This window comes from Diadema antillarum, unplaced genomic scaffold, assembly GCF_040938485.1.
Source record: "Diadema antillarum isolate AM-2024a unplaced genomic scaffold, OU_Dant_1.0 seq00001155_RagTag, whole genome shotgun sequence".
NCBI classification, from domain to species: Eukaryota; Metazoa; Echinodermata; class Echinoidea; order Diadematoida; family Diadematidae; genus Diadema; species Diadema antillarum.
Genome location: NW_027271965.1, coordinates 253,621 through 264,994, shown reverse-complemented (window position 1 = coordinate 264,994; position 11,374 = coordinate 253,621). Strand labels below are relative to the sequence as shown.

Below are 11,374 nucleotides of genomic sequence, written 5' to 3'. Positions count from 1 at the left end.
CAGCACAAGAACTGATCACCAGTCGTTCAATAGTCGTTCGTTTTATGAAACACCCCCGGGGAGGGGTGGTTGGGGGATACGGGGGGGGGGGGGGGGTGGGGGGGTGGAGGAGGCAGGGTTGATAGTGCACGTGTAGAAATAGCAGGTAGGTACACAGATTCTTCTCTTTGGTGTAAAAGCTTCCAACACCGCAGCCGCACCTCCTCGACGACGAGTGACTGACTATTCACACTGCTTACCTTGCGTTAGCTGTTCGGACTCTACATCGACATTGATAAAAGTCGAAAGCATATAAGATGGGAAAGAAGAAAAAGGTATCAAGTAGACCCATTTGCACGGAAAGCATCCAGGGAAGGCTAGTGGAAGCGGAGCGGACAATAAAGGTCAGTCCCACATGTTGATAAATATGTCAGTGAAAAACATACGTTTCATTCTTTAGGTTCTAATGATTCCTGGGGAAACCCCGTGCAATTACTGCCAAGCTCTTATGTCAAAGACACGATAGTTTGTTTGTTTTTACACGTTGATCCTTCTGATGTCGTGGATTTGCATCGTCGGCATCGCCATTTATCATCTGATACATTGATTTATTAATATCATTTTGTACCAAAATCATAAACATAGACATATAGTCGTATAGAAATAGAATTTAAAAGGTTTTTCTCCAAAAAGTTTCTCAGATGGGCTAACTAAGCATGCAAGGTTCGACCTCCCTTACCCAAACTTGACCATGCGCAAAATGCATAGGTTTCTACGTACATGTACTGATATAGCCGGTGGGTCGAATTTTTGATGACGGTATATGGATTATGCTCCAATTTAATTGGAATCTGCATCACAGAAACTGAAGGAAAGCAAAAATCAGAATGAAAAAGATGTTTGGGGGGGGACCATGTTCTTGTAAACTTTACGTGCTCAAGAACTCATTATCTCGTATGTTTCAAATTTTACCCAGGCCAGGGAATGTGTCATATAAAATCTTAACTTATTGTGTACCTTTTAACCCTTTTTTTTTTTTTTTTTTGCTAGTGTCAAAGATGCCCAACCCCCCCCCCACCCCCCCAAAAAAAAGTGATAGTATTGTTGTTGCTGAAATACTTCCTTGGCCAGGTACCCACAATGAAAATGTAATACAATTTTTACAAAGTATGTAGTTAATGTACATTTCTTTGTAGGACCTCATACTGTTTAGATCATGTCAAATCTGTAATCATCTCGAATGAAACAAAGAAAAAAGGTGTCATAAAACGAAACATTAGGCTGTACAGAGTATTTTATTTGTGTAGTACTGGTATATCATATTGTGATAATCTAAAAACTATTTCTCTTTATTTTTCTTCTTATTTCTCCTCAGATCACAGTTTACTGATTATTAGCAATTTTATTATATGACAAAATGAATGATATGAATAAGTAGCATGCATGAGTAGTAAATTACTACAAACGATAGTACTATTATTCTTAAGTCATTTTTTTTTTTTTTCATCCATTTCACTATTCAGCGACATGTGTCATTGGTTGTAGAGAAACACACCTGCACTTCTATTCATGTTCTCATTAGCTCATTGGATGGATACAACTGTATCTCATTTTTGCTAGGGATTGCATTTACATTAAAAAATTTTCTGTTGTCAAATGCCAGTCATTTCTTCATTTGGGGGTGGGGGGAGGATCAGGGGCTTTTATTAGGTCATTCTTGTCACTGTCACATTATGGAAATAATATTTTTTCGGTATTGTTCTTTAGAAGAATAATTTTTCGTAAATAAAGAGGCAGAGTACTAAGAATAAGAAACCTCCTCTGTGATCTTTACCCACAAGGACTTTTTGTTTGTTAAGATACAGCAATTTAATAGGCAATAGTGCATCACATGCAGCCCTCTATCACGTCCTCATGCATGAATCATACCTAGTATTGACACCATTCTAGGCATAGTAGGAACATAAAACAACACTATGACATGTGCACAGATCATTGCCAGGATAATATAGATATCTTGATGTATTCAATACACCATCAGCTGGTCAACATCCATCTTCCTGACTTCATATTAAACCCAAGCTCCACACATCAGAGATGATATACACCTTGTGTTAGATCTAAATTACTCAAACTCTCTGTCCCCAAAGCAACAATTGATTCCTACAAATTATTCCTCTATCCCCGAACTATGGTGGCCCTGAAGTACGCTCGACGACAGGTCATGTGCGCCGTGAATTTTGCGACCAGGTCGCGAAATTCGCAATTTGGGACGTCAAGTTCGTGGCCCGGGACGCGAATTTCGTGACCCGGGACACAAACTTGGCGACCAGGGACACGAATTTGGCGACCGGGGACGCAAAATTCGCGTCCTGTGGTCGCGAAATTCGCGACTTTGGGTCGCAAAGTTCGCAACCCCAAGTCGCGAAGTTTGCGACCACAGGACGTGAATTTTGCGTCCCCGGTCACCAAGTTCCTGGTCGCAAAATTCACGGCGCACATGACCTGTTGTCGAGCGTACTTCAGCGCCACCATACTGAACCACTCTCATCTGGAACAAGTTACCAACCATGGCAGTTTATTACTGGCCAAACATTCACTGCTTCCCAGGAGGCTGCCCTTTGTGTCATCAGAGGGTCCCTTGGGGCTGTAAATTTTACAGGATTTTTTTTTTGTGTGCACATCACTGTTTGAAAAATGCTACAGTAACAGACTACACCATCATCTATGGTCACAGGACATTCCATCCCATTTTAGTTTAGAAAGAGCTGCTTCAGGAATTATCTCGTTAAGGTTCAAGATGTCATTTACTCTTTCTTTTTCTTTTCCTTATTTTTTTTATTTATTTATTTATTTCTCTCTTTTTTTGGCTGCAGTTCCCAAAAAGTATGCCTTTGAGCCTGGGAAGGGTGCATCAGTCTCTGCAGACTCCAGTGATAAGTCTGTGCAAAAGGTGAGAAACATCCGATCTTATATCTAAATTTTGTGTCCATACTAATGTAAAACTTGATACTTTTGTGCAAGTAATTTTTACGCTCATCCAGGTATAATGGATTTTGTGTGTTTTTTTATTCTGTGTAATCAAAACATTAGTGTTTAATGTTTAGTGTTTTGGAGGGGGGATATTTTGTCATGGGGAAGCAGGGAGTGGGGCTCTTGTGAAGACCTTCTGACCCCAGCTATAATACAGGTGAAGGTACACTTGTAGCAGGGTTCATGGAGCTAGCTGGAACCAGGCACCATGAAAAGAGTCAAGCCACAGTAAGCGGCCTCACACCACACTTCCACAGTGTGAGCTCACCCTTAAAGGGATGGTATTGTTTTGGTTGAGATGGGAGGTTCAGGTTTTAAATTTTGCAAGGTATTAAAAACCACTTATTTATATATTTAAGAGCATACAACTCCACGAGGAATTTAAGTATACCGGTATTCAATGAAAATTGGTTTTGAAATGGCTTAGACATCCAAAAACAAAGTAAAACAAAGTGATCCCAGTGAAAGATTGGTCCCACCTTTTGTTAGGACCACCTTGGTTTTGGATATCTCAGCCATTTTAAAACAAATTGTCATCAAACAAACATTTAATTTTTCTTAATACTGTATTCTGTTTCATATTTCATAAGAGGTTTTCTCATTATTTCACAAAAAAAGTTGGAAACCTGAATCCCCATCTCAACCAAAACTACACAATACGTTTAATCCCAATTTGCAATGCTAATGACAGTGAGACAGCTAACATCAAGAAAGCCTAAATGCAATTGACTCAATAATGTAGTTAAACTGAATTGCACATGTGTGATGTTTAGCGCATGGTGCATACAAGTGCTTTAGATTTTCCCCTATACCTCCCATAGTTTCTTTCCTTTTTATGGCTTTCCTTACATGCCGTGGGACAATATTGTAATTCATCATCTGTACCATGCTTGCTTGATTTTGATAGAATATGATACAGTGTGAATGCATTGTTTGCTCTCTGTATGGTCTGCGTTGCTTGGAGACTGGAAAGGGGCAAATTAAAGCAGCGACAGCATATCAAAGGTGCTGGATGGGGCAGTGTGGGGGGTGCTCCCCCCCCCCCCCCCACAAACACACGCACATTGCCCCCTACCGCTCCAGCTGGAAAATAATCGGGGAAAAAAATGCCAGAAGCCATATGAGATTCTTAACATTGAATTTCAATAAAGGGGGGGGGGGGGTGGACTGACCCTTGACCTATTCAAAACAACCATTATTCCCCCCCCCCCACCACACACACACTCACACACGCACACACACACTAGAAATGTTCCACGGCTCTGGAATCAAAGCGCATCATCTTTAGTGTCATCACAGTTTTCACTACTCTTATCATCTACTAGGGTTTGTTTTGCTCATTCACAGACTCAGTGATAAGTGCAGATTCCTGGCAGTTTTCCCAATTGCAGTATTTTTCTTTTTTTGTGGAGAAATCTCATCGACAACTGTTCAGATTGTGACAATAGTGCCTTAGATCTACTCTGCTTCTCTTCTCACATACAGGTTGTCATCTCACCTGACAAAGAGCGTGCTATCGTCGAAGAAATCCTGAAGCACAAACAGGCCAGTGAGGACAGCAGTAACGTATCTGGGAGACTTACTAAAAAGAAACTCACAGTAAGAGCCTGTATGTATTTGTTTATTTGTTTGTTTTTGTTTGTGTATATGTGTCTTGCATGACCTTTCTTTTCATTTATGTGTCATGTATGTTTGTATGTATCTTACAGGACATTTATGTCATCTGTGTGTGTGTGCTTTCATTGACCTTTGTGTCATGCATGTGTTTGTGTGTGTGTGTGATGAAGCAAGGTAGATGTCAGTTTTTATGATCAAAAGATGATAATCTTAACATCTTCTAATTGACTGTATTTTGACCACCTTCTATCAGCAATAGTTCATGATCTGAGTCCTTAGAACCCATGTATTTCACTTTCCTTTTTTTTTCTCTCTCTTTTCTTTTGTTTTTTGTTTATTTGTTGTTGTTGTTTTTTGTTTTATTGAAAAGGACCTGTACAATGCTCTTGAAGATGTTGGATTCAAGCACAGCCAGATCATAGACTCCATGCGTAATACTGTAAGCTATGGAGGTGATCTTCACTCAGCTCTGGACTGGCTCTGCCTGAACCTGTCTGATGGTAAGAAGTCTCCTACTGCAGGTACTGCTTGCAGATACCTCCGTTTGACTTTGTGATGTATCATGGGGAGCTCATAATAGAAACAAAAGAGTTTAATTTCACCCTTCAAGTCCTTGGGAAATTTTGCACAATAGTTGTAATCTGTAGGTGCCATCATTAAATTGACAACAGTGAATTTGGTAGCATATAATAATAGTAATAATAATAATGACAACAACAACAACAACAATAATCGCAGGGTCCTCTGGTTTATGCAATGGCAACACTAAAGAGGCTACCCTGGATAAAGAAGACATTCATTTCATTATTATTATTGCTACTACTACTACTGCTACTATTACTATTGTTATCATCATCATCATGTAATTGAGAAAGATGAGATGGAATTTGAAAATTAGATTAATTGAATGTAACACATTAAATCAGAAATGAATATAAAAAAGCAAAAAAAAAAAAAACTAATGTCAGTTTGATAGAGCATAAGGAGCCTGTATAGATGTAGTAATGAAGAGGCTTTTGAAAATTATGCAACTGAAACAAACTATGGTATAACACAAAAATAGGTACCGGTACCAAATTAAGAATTTGTATATTCTCTACTTCGTGAAGCGCTTGCAAGGAATGGCAACACACATAATTAGAAATACACCACCAAACTACAAAATTGTGCTTTCTTGGCTCCATTGAGGTAGTCATAAATAGGCTCTTGCACATACTATAAAACAAGGAATGTACCAATGCCTTTTTATTGAAAGTGAAATATCAACGAGATGTCTTTTCCACATACAGTTGTAGATATTTACTCGGATGTAGGGAAATTAGACACATCGATGTACCTTGATGGAGGTGGTTAATTTTTCATATGAGAGATCTATCTATAATCCTTCTTTATCATTTCTGTTTAATTGTCATACCTATTTCTTTGTTTTTCATACAGATCAATTACCAAGTGGATTCTCAGAGAAGTATGTGGAAGACGAAAAGAAGAAAGAGAAGGAGAGGGCAAAGTTCATTCCTGATGAGAGTGATCAAATACCAAGGAAAGAGAATGAACAAAAAAAGGAGGAGAAGGTATGATTTATCTTTTCATCTTCCATCACACAATCACAATATTTGTTATTAGTTGCTACAGAGTTTTATTACTTTTGTTTGTTTTGCGTGTACAATCATATAATGCAAATCAGAATAAGTTTCTGATTGATTCTTTTACTTCAAAAAACATTGCAGAAGAAGGCTTTTGATCTCCTGTGAACAACAGCAAAGTTGATGACATTGTTGTTGGTAATGTAACACCTGAAGTTTGTAATCTTCACTTGCTACTAATTCCTAGTTTTACATTTTATATTCTGTGTAAATTGTGATGATATTTGCAGAACTTATCTCATGGTCATTAATACATGTCAGGTTAAGGTCAGGCCCAAGAAGCGAGGAATGTCCACCAAAGAATGGACATTACAGTATGCCGAACAACTGAGTGACAAGGAGAGTGAAGATTCGGCAGACGATCAACCAGAATCTTGGAAGAAGGAACCAGTGAGTGGGTTTTTGTGTTTGCATGATTTCAGCTTTTTGCTTTGTTTTGCTTCTTTCCGGTGTTTGTTGATTGTTGTTTGTTTTTTGCTTTAGGATGCAATATAACAATTTCGCAAGCACAAGGTATGCAGTACAGTGTCTTACTTCATGTTATGTACTTCTCAATGCTTTGAAGCAGACCACAACAAAATGGTGTTGTGACTGTCACAGGAGCCACCACTGGTTATGTGAGTGTTTGTGTGTCCCCCTTGTGACAATATAAAAAAAATTTTGCAGTCCTTGCGATATTACATTTTCATTTCATTTTATGCGAGGTCACATGCACATTACACATGCTCTTGTGAATTACAAAATTAACATCCAGTTTCTTGGAAGATTGGTAGATTAAAGTAAGAGCTGGTATAGCTTCCTGCATAGCTTCCAAGGAGCTGCGATTAGGATTACGTGCAACAAGTAACAAGTATAAGAGCAAGGGCCTCCAATACGGGCAGTAGATGGGGGGGGGGGGGGGAGACTTTGCAATACTTATCCTCTGCAAAGTTCAGTCCAAATTGACATTGCGAGACATTTTTTTCCCTATGAGCCAGTCACTATCAGTTTTCTTCATGAAGTAGTTTCTTTGGTTTTTAATAGTGTCATTTGTTTTGCTGTCATATTTCCAATATTATATAGAATGACTACTACCTGGAGCTGTCTGCTCTCCTGATGGATGCCCAGGAACAGGCGGCCGATGCCAAGAAGAGGGGAGACGCCGGGAAGAAAAAGGAAGCGAGCGACAAAATTCAACACCTCGTCAAGAGTAAGTTTCCCCGTCTGACTCTGTACTATAAGAAAGTGGGCGCCAGACAAAGGGTTACTATAACCTTAAACTGCTACGCTGTAAAGAAGTAGTGCGAATTAGATTTTATGTCATTTCTTAATTGAAGACCATGATACCAGGAGGTTGGATATGTTTCCTTTTGACATTCATGCCCGGGAGTTTTCATGAAGTATTTATAAAGGGAGATGAAGAATAGATGCTGCGGACTGAGAAGCTGAGAGAGCCTCGTGAGTGATACTGAAAATAATGATCAGACTGTAGGGGAAAATTTAGGTTATATTTCCTGAGATTGGTCATATCAGGATGGATTTAAACATGAATTAATCAGACAAAGAGACATTGGTCAAGATGAGATTGAGAGAGAAAGAGAGGAGGAGGAAGAGGAGGGATAGATGCAAATACCTGAACTTCCAAAGAGAAAAGTACATATCAGTAAAGAGGAGTGTTCTTTTCTGATGAGTTAAGATGATTTCTATATTGATGGAGAGACCGTGCATGAAAGAGGAAGTAGATGTGAGCAGTCACAAGAACCAGGATTATAGAGGTCTTGACTGCCCATCACCAGGAGTGATTCAAGCTTGGACTTGAGTAAGGCTTGCTAGTACTTAGATCATTCCGTGTGGATGGACTTTGTCACAATTGGTATGCAGCATCACAGCTGATGCAAAATGAGGTTCCATAAGTCGTAATCCAGATGCAACTTGAAAAGTTTGCCCTCAGAAAGTGCTGAAGAAAATATAGACTGAAATGAAATATTATAATAGACCGTCAATCACTTATAGTTGCCTCTTTTCCTCTCCATAGCCATGGCCGAAGTGGAGGAGCATCCCCTGTTTGACCAACGGATGAAGCTGAAGGACATGCCGAGACCGGCAAAGTCCAAGGGGTCAGACCTCGAGCAGACTCCCGCACCAGGCACTTCGTCAGGTAACCTGCTGGAAGAAGAGGACTCCCCTGGGGCCTTTGCCCTCTTTGATGCTATGGAGGCTGAGGCGGAGGCTGCCACTCCTTCAAGCACAAAGAAGGTTTCAAAGAAAGCAGGTTAGTTTTGGGACACCTAATAAATCATCCCTTGTATCAAGTCAACCGTCATGTCAGTTTTCTATAAAAGAAAATGATTGTGTAGTGTATGTATTATTTGTCCTCAAAAGCAGGTGTTCCTCTTTATTTTGTGAATGGACAAAAGTTTCAACATGTTGATTGTTGAAAAGTCATAGTTTATTTTTCTTCTGCTGGTAGATTTTAAATATATGTTTTGACTGACATGCCTAGGTATTAGATGCCACTTGCATATCATTTGCATACCATTTTCATATCAATAACTTAATTTAAGTAGACTTTCCTTCAGACCCTTTTTCTTGTTAACATTCAACTGATTTGCAGTTGCTCTTGGCATCCATGGTAACTGTTGCCCAAACACCCAAAGTTTGTACATCAGTGTAGAAAATTGCTCTACCCAATTATCAACTGCTCCTGAATCCTCGTCTCATCATTTACCTTTCTCCCTGAAGAGAATTCTGAGCCACCAGATGTCAGAGACTTCTCCTACACCAACAAGGTGTGGACAGGGAAATCCCCCAAGCAGTTCCTGATAGATTGGTGCCGCAAACACCACCCCAGGGCGGCTCCGCCCAAGTACCAGAAGATACAGGTGCACAGCAATCTGTGGAAGTGCAAGTAAGTAGATACATGTGCAAATGCTTAAAGGGGTAATATAGATTGGCATTAAGTGTCTCCCATTAAAGTTGATTATTTGTTTATTTATTTCTGTTTTTTCATTTTTTGTTAGCTTTTTCTTCACTTATTCATTCATGTATGTGTTCGGTTATCATCTATTCATTAATTTTCAATTATTCTTCAATTGTCAAAGCAATGCCTTTATAGTTTTGTGATTATGATTTTTTTTTTTACAATTTGGTTTCTGATATTTTTGCTTGAAATAGAGTGACAGTAGACAGACCAAAGATGAGCCCTCTTGTGGTTACCACGGTGATCCTCACAGAGAACTCTACTGAGGCGCAGCATCTAGGCAGCGTCCATGCCTTGTGGCATCTCGCACGGGGACAGGTGAGCAGATCATGCAGGCTTTTGTGGCATTTTCTTACCTACTTGAGTTGAGGAAGAAAAAAAGGATTGAGTATTAGAGTGCTGTGTTGTACCATGAAGAGAATAATTCAAACTGTCAAATTTGATTTGCTCACTGGGTCTTTATCCATGCTTGAAATTAGAGAAAAAAGGTGCAAATGCAGTACCTTAAAATGCTTGCTTCTTGGTGCAGAAGTGAGATTAACATTATATGGTCATTATTAATTAGAACCAAGTTCGGACAAGAACCTTCTATATTTAAAGTCAATTCATCCCAAACCAAACAGCTTCCTATTAGAAAACAATATCATATCAAATTTATTTCATGTCCAAAGTGGAGATAGAGATGAACTTTCTAGACTTGGTTTTCTTTTCAATAGTCCATCCATCAGCTCTTACCCCCACCCTACCGGTCAGTCTGGCACGAATGGATGGATGCTGAAGCCAAGGCTAAAGAGGAGACAACCGAGAGAAAAAACAAGGTGAAAAAGTCTCAAGATTAGTGTGTGTGTATGTGTGTGTCTGTGTCTGTGTCAATGTCTGTGTCTGTGTATGTGTGTGTGTCTGTGTCTGTGTCTGTGTTTGTGTCTGTGTCTGTGTCTGTGTCTGTGTCTGTGTTTGTGTCTGTGTCTGTGTCTGTGTCTGTGTCTGTGTTTGTGTCTGTGTTTGTGTCTGTGTCTGTGTCTGTGTTTGTGTCTGTGTTTGTGTCTGTGTCTGTGTCTGTGTCTGTGTGTGTGTCTGTGTGTGTGTCTGTGTGTGTGTCTGTGTTTGTGTCTGTGTCTGTGTTTGTGTCTGTGTCTGTGTCTGTGCACATGTGTGAGTTTACCCCATCCAGAATTGGTTTGTTTTCAGACCAACCAGCAAATAGTGTAATGTGTTTGAATGAATAGTAGATTCTTCATCATTATCAGTCAATGATGAGAAATGTTCTTCAGAAAGAAAAGTGAATGTTTTGATAATGATACACAGCTGTCTAATTTTTGCACCTCCATGCTGTGGATGAGCCCCCCAAATCAGAATTACTATTACCACTGGCATGAGTCATTCCAGTGACATATATTTAGATATGACCTCATATGATGGACAGCAAGAATATGATATAAACTGAAACTATCCCAGTCACATGAATGGGGGGAAAAAAAAGCTTGCATGTGATGAACTGGATTTTCCTCTGAATTTTGTTTTATGTTTGTTTTGCCACTGCAAGCCCAGGGATCAGTTTGTGACCCAGCTCCTGAAGCAAATCAAGTCCTCCCAGTCAGCCGCCACAAAAGGAGAAGGTGCTCAGGATGCCAGAGGTGGGGATGAAGAGGAGGAGGTAGAGAGCTGGGAGGATGCGTGGGATGAAGATGAGGTAAAATTGATGTGCTTTTTTCATCAGTGTGCCATAATGATAGTTTGTAGCCTTTTCCCTCCTTTTTTCCCCCTTTAATTTGGAATAATTGACCGAGTCAAGGGCTCAAGTGAATTAGTAGAGTTGATCATGAATCATGTATAACTTTTTTCTCACATTCTTTTTCAAGGTAGACCCTAATCAAACGAGATAGGAATTATCAAGGGGGGGGGGGGGTGCAATCTTTATTGTTCATATGAGATCAATTGCTGCCCAGGGGGCTAAGGGGACCTAATGGCAATGAAAACTGGAGGCAGTGCCATTTTTCTTGACGCTTTTAATTTGAGCTTATGGTATTTTAAACAATGTAATCTTTCAAATACATGTACTGTAAAACCAGAAATGTCATTGTGCAATATCGCTAAACATTGGAGAAGTAGATGTTTGTAACATGATAGTGTCATCAAAACCGGT

The 11,374-nt window shown here is 39.6% G+C and overlaps 1 protein-coding gene across 1 annotated transcript in view; it reads left to right on the top strand.

Moving 5' to 3' along the window:
* The first annotated feature begins 209 nt into the window (after positions 1–209).
* LOC139744298 (ATP-dependent RNA helicase dhx29-like) overlaps positions 210–11,374 on the top strand; it is a 36,536-nt gene continuing 25,371 nt past the window's right edge. Inside the window, 13 exon segments of the mRNA XM_071654745.1 lie at positions 210–353; positions 356–383; positions 2,856–2,932; positions 4,498–4,611; positions 5,000–5,129; positions 6,067–6,200; positions 6,534–6,662; positions 7,335–7,461; positions 8,287–8,523; positions 8,994–9,159; positions 9,426–9,549; positions 9,948–10,049; positions 10,775–10,921. Coding sequence (XP_071510846.1) covers positions 297–353; positions 356–383; positions 2,856–2,932; positions 4,498–4,611; positions 5,000–5,129; positions 6,067–6,200; positions 6,534–6,662; positions 7,335–7,461; positions 8,287–8,523; positions 8,994–9,159; positions 9,426–9,549; positions 9,948–10,049; positions 10,775–10,921 — 1,572 coding nt within the window. The 5' untranslated portion in view covers positions 210–296.